This window comes from Cucurbita moschata, unplaced genomic scaffold (assembly GCF_002738365.1).
Source record: "Cucurbita moschata cultivar Rifu unplaced genomic scaffold, Cmos_1.0 Cmo_Scf00002, whole genome shotgun sequence".
Classification (NCBI taxonomy): Eukaryota; Viridiplantae; Streptophyta; class Magnoliopsida; order Cucurbitales; family Cucurbitaceae; genus Cucurbita; species Cucurbita moschata.
Window position 1 is genome coordinate 6,294,447 of NW_019268518.1, and position 5,428 is coordinate 6,299,874.

The window sequence follows — 5,428 nt, forward strand, 5'->3', positions numbered from 1 at the left end:
TTTGTATGGAACTAATTCACACACATATATATTTTGATCCCGTAGATAAGTAGTCAATTTTTTTTTTAATGTAATAGTTAAACTATATTTAGGTCAAAAAGGATGGTTTTACAATGGTACAATTCTTTTCTAGTTAAATTTTTATTAAATATCTATTTTGCCCTTAGCTACGTTGATTCGACATAACTCTTTGAGTTGAGGTGACATTTGAGAGAATTTCTATAATGGAGATGACTCTTTTCGATTTGGCACTTAATGATTCTAATATTTCCTGCCATATAGTTACGTTACTTATTTGTAAGAGTGAATATTATTTCCACAGACCAACACGAGTCATTCCAATATGTTTTGTCATAACTTACATGCATTCTAAGGAAATTCTGAGGAGGTCACCCTTCGTACAATTATTACAAGCAAAACACACTAAAGTTTGAATAGATAATAACTTTTAATTTTTTTAAGCTTTTTTTAACATCCTATCCTCAAGATTATTTTCATCTGGACATAGTCTCAATTCATTCATTTACTCCTTTATTCAGGTGTCACAATTTTTAATAGTTGTAATTTATACGACGATACATACTACTCTGGTCGAGGTAGTTAAGGTCATTCCATGAAAAGATTAGTTAATTCCATAAGGATTTGAACCTACCATAGTTGGCCTACTTTCCAATGAAGATATAAAAGTTATTGAGTCACCATATTTGTCCAACAAAATGTGTATATAAATATAGGCTCTACAATAGCAAATGAGCAAACCAAGTATACATTCAAACACATAAAATTTAGTATATTACAACGCTGATATTTTAAGAGATGGCGAACTTCTCTCGCTCCCTCTTTGTTCTTGTCCTGGTTCTCTCAGGTACGTATGGTTGTTTAAATACCTTTTAAGTATTGTGTTGTAAGCTTGGATGGGTATTAGACTATGTATAACTTTGAAAATTTGTGTAGCTGGTTGGATGGTACCTCTAACAACCCACGCAAAACAATGTGATGTGAAGATGTTCGAATATGCATGCGAGACTACTGGATGTCACCAAAAGTGCCTAGAGGTTTACCCAAATTCAACGTCTCAATGTGTTGAAACTCCTGAATTTCCCACCAACTTCGCTTGCCATTGTTTCTTCCCTTGTGAAGAAAAATGAGTTTTGATGTGATTCTCTTCTTTTCCTAGTACTAATTCACACATTGGAATGCCTTAATTCCACATATTTCCTAAATAAAATGGTTGGATGACTTAGGTGTTACTCAATCTGTCACTTACAAATATCCAATATTTTTAAATTTTATAATAAATTTAAAAGTAAGTAGAACATGGTATAATTTAGTTACAAATATTAAATATTCTTAAATTTATACCGGATTGTTATATCATCACCTAAGAAAGAAAACAAAAAGGACGGTAGATAGTTGATTTTCCATAATTAGGATGCTAAAAAAAGAAAATAGAGTGATGGATCCACAAGTTGGGGAGCCTCTCTTCATATAAATACAATCATTTCAATTACAAACAACACCAACAATCTTTGAATCAAAACAAATAAATTTTGCAAAGCGTTGATTTTCCAGAAGATGGCAAAGTTTTGTTGCCCTCTCCTTTTCCTTCTCCTTGTTCTGTCAGGTTTGTTTAGTAGCATTGTTTTTGTTTGGTTTAGGATAATATTTAGTTGGAATGATGAAATGATACTCCTAATGTTGGCAGTTGCATTGATGATGCCTGAAGCAGCGCAGGCAAGTCCTTGCCATGAGAGGCTATATGAAACTGGATGCGAAGCTTCTGCATGTCGCAAACAGTGTGAAGAGAAGTACTCCACTTCAACATTTGAATGCGTTCCAAATCCTCTGCATCCCCCTCACGTTGCTTGCTTGTGCTTCTTCGATTGCCCTAAAAATTGACCAACTTTCTGTCTAATCAATTTCTCCAAATAAATACTGGGAGGAACCAATCAAGTTTTTGCCGAATCAAATTATTCATTTTAAATTATTATTATTATTATTATTATTATATGCTATTTTGTAGACTTATAAGACCACAATTTATTCTTAAATTTTAAATATATATATTTGTAAATTTCTTGGGGATTTCAACGCTCACAACGTGGAATAGTCAAACTTCGTAATCTATTGTCAACAACTAATATTAATTAGTTGTATAATTAAATGGAAAATTATTTTGTTTAAAAGTATTTGAAAAATAAATCCTACACAATTAATTTGATTGGGTTTGAATTTTCAATCCACTTGTTTAAGAAATGTTGTTTTAGTATTTAATTATTAATAATTTTTCAACATTCAAGACATGTTCGATTTGAAAATTGGCATGTCCGTCTCGAATGTCAAAGGGTCAAAATTTTTATTTGGCCATAAAAATTTTTAATATATGAAGAACATTAGTTCAACGTCTTTGATGACAAACTATTTTAATAAAATATCTGTATTTATTTATTGATGATTTTAATAGAATGAAATTTAAAAGAATAAAATCATATTTATTAATATTCTTTAATGATACAATATCACAAATTATGGAGTAAAAAAATGAGCTATTTAACTAAACCCTAATATTGACATAGAAGATGCAGATAGACTGTGACTATTTGACAATATTAAAATATTGGCACAGTTATTCATTAATTACATTCCTTGTATACATTCTTAAATAATTCATAACCGTAGAAATTTATTTTCATTCTCCTTGTTATTGTTATCAACTTTGGCATAACAATTTCTCATTAAAAAAAGGACAGTAAAAAATGAATATAATTCAACAGCTAATAATAATAAACAAAGATATAAAAGATACATGTGGATTTAAAAAATAATAATAATAAATTAATAGTAATGGCCTACACCACAGTATGGTGTGCATAGAAAAAGTAATATTAAACAATGATAATGACGCTGTAGCTGTTTCAGTCATGTTTGTTTGGGGCATTAAAGAACGTGGGCTCTGACCCAGTGCACATTTGCTCCGAAGCTCCCAACCGAAAGGCGACAGAAATTAAACCTAAGCAAAAATTAGGTTCATAGATATATGATATTCCATTTGTCTAAAGTTTTTATTTTTTATTTTAATAAAGTAGAGAATGAGTCTTAATTGCATTTCTTATTTAGGGGCTCAGAAAAAAATGGTAGAAACTTATCACAATTAGGCTATTTATAAAGAAATTAAAAGTCGAATATCGTCATAATTAGGCTACTAAAAATAATAATACCATAAATATTTTATAATTAAACTTTTTTTCCCTCTTTTATCTGTAAATAAAGGCAATTCTTTTATTATTATATTTCTTTTACTCTTAATGGAAGGAAAGTCATTTCTGATATATACGAATGAATGCCATCGAAGTGTCGAGAGAAGCACCCTAATTCACTCTTTCAACGCCTTCAACTTTCAATTTAATTATGCTCCTCTTTTACTTTACTTAATATTCAAGTATATGGTACTGTGGTTAATTCCCTATACTCACGTCTTTCTCTTTGGGAGAATAATTCCGTGTGTTTAGTCAATAAAGCTGTCCTCGTCACTTTATTGTTATTCAATTCTCGATCATTTATAAATTTGAATTTATTGATTCTTATCTTAATCACGTGGCAAATTTTTGTAATTTTTCTTACCTCAACTATACGCAAAGTAAAATATTCAAATCTCTGATCACTTTAAAATAATATATACTCAAATTATAACGATTTTAAGGTGTAATGAAATAATATATACTCAAACTATAACGATTTTAGGGTGTAACGAAAACATCATCGAAAACATATTTAAAACAATGTAATGAAATAATAAATAAAATAAATAAACATTAAAAGTAAAAACACGCTATTGTAACTTAAAGTTTTTTAAAAATTTAAATATAACTATCCTATGCATATGTCATTGTCTCGATTTACGATACCTTCGTTTGCCGAATAGAAGTGTGTTGCCTTCACCCGAATGTAGTTAGACGAGTTTTATATATTCAAATTCGAATTTATAATTCAATTCAGTTTTAAGTTATTTGGTAGCCAACTTTCTGTACTTTCCCAAAACTGTCGTGACATTGGTAGGGCTCATATGAAATGCCTGATGTATTTAATACATTACCTAACAAGTTCAAGTTGCAGGATGAACTATACCAATACTAAACATTTATTTTAAAATATCAAAAGGAACCAAATCTAACATTTATTTAACTAAAAGTAAATATATATATATATATTTTTAAAAGTAATTTAAACCAAAAAGTATTAAGCATTTTTATAATCACAATTATCAACTCCACTAAGTGCAACCCTTCTCATATTTTATTACAAAAAGTAACATTAAAAAAATAATAATAATAAAAGAATGATAATGACTCACTAGCTGTTCCAAATATATTTATTTGGGTAATTAAGAAAATGGCTTCTGATGCACTAGACTTTTGGTCTGATAGTCTCAAACCAAAGACAAAAATCAAACCAGAAAGATTAGGTTGAGGATGTTATAAGATATTTCTTTTAATACATTAAGTCAATAAATTTATTGTGGAATCCATTTAGTCGTTGAGATTGTCCACATTAAATAGTTGATTAATTAATGCATTAATCAGCAGTTGTTTGGTGGAATTTTCACTTGGGTTTTAATTATTATAATACTTTTCTACAATTCAAAAAAAGAAAAGAAAAAAAAAGTTTCTAGCTCCCGCCTTCTAGACTATCTATAAATTACTTTTATATATATAAATAATATAATTGAAATTTAATATTTTCTGAGTTGTCATAAAACTAAGAACTAATGACTTAGTACACAAGCCAGTTGAGAAAACTTCCATTCTACTGTTCTCCAGCTTGACTTCATTCATTAGACTATTATTAAATAAAAAATAAAGAATTAAAATGTACGAACATTAATATATACATATATATATATATTTTTTATTTAATGAAAGAGATTTTAACACTTTACCTTCATCTATGTTGAGATAAATAATAATTAAATAAAAATATAGAATATTGACGTTGATATTTTTAATATATATAATTTTTATAAGTATTTGCAACTTTTTGATGTTTGGCTCGATAGTAGTTTATGTTGGTTGAATTATCTATTTTTATAAATTTTTTGATTTATAGAAATATATGTGGATGTTGTTATTTTATTTTGTATTTAGAATTATGAGAGACCATGTAAACCTAATCCGGAGTTAAATTAGTAGAGGGGGGGAATGACGTAGACAGGTCAGATAAGAACGATATGTTTGTAAAGAGCCCATGGCTTTACGCAAAATCCCCAAAACACACCGTATGGTGGCTGATGGTGTGGTCTCCTCCCTTTCCTGCCCCTTTCCACGTCCCTACCATATGCAGAAATAAAATAAAATAAAATAAAATAAAAAATAAAATAAAAAAAAAAAAAAAAAGAAGGAAAAGAGAGTCAGAGACCAAATCATCCCTTTCT

General features: G+C 28.8%; 1 protein-coding gene across 1 annotated transcript; it reads left to right on the top strand.

Moving 5' to 3' along the window:
• The first annotated feature begins 1,551 nt into the window (after nucleotides 1-1,551).
• Nucleotides 1,552-1,940, top strand: LOC111431316 (putative defensin-like protein 129). Its single transcript, XM_023067910.1, has 2 exons — nucleotides 1,552-1,624; nucleotides 1,706-1,940. The coding sequence occupies exons 1-2, from the start codon at nucleotides 1,576-1,578 to the stop codon at nucleotides 1,897-1,899; spliced, it is 243 nt and encodes an 80-aa protein (XP_022923678.1). The 5' UTR covers nucleotides 1,552-1,575; the 3' UTR covers nucleotides 1,900-1,940.
• The last annotated feature ends 3,488 nt before the right edge of the window (nucleotides 1,941-5,428 follow it).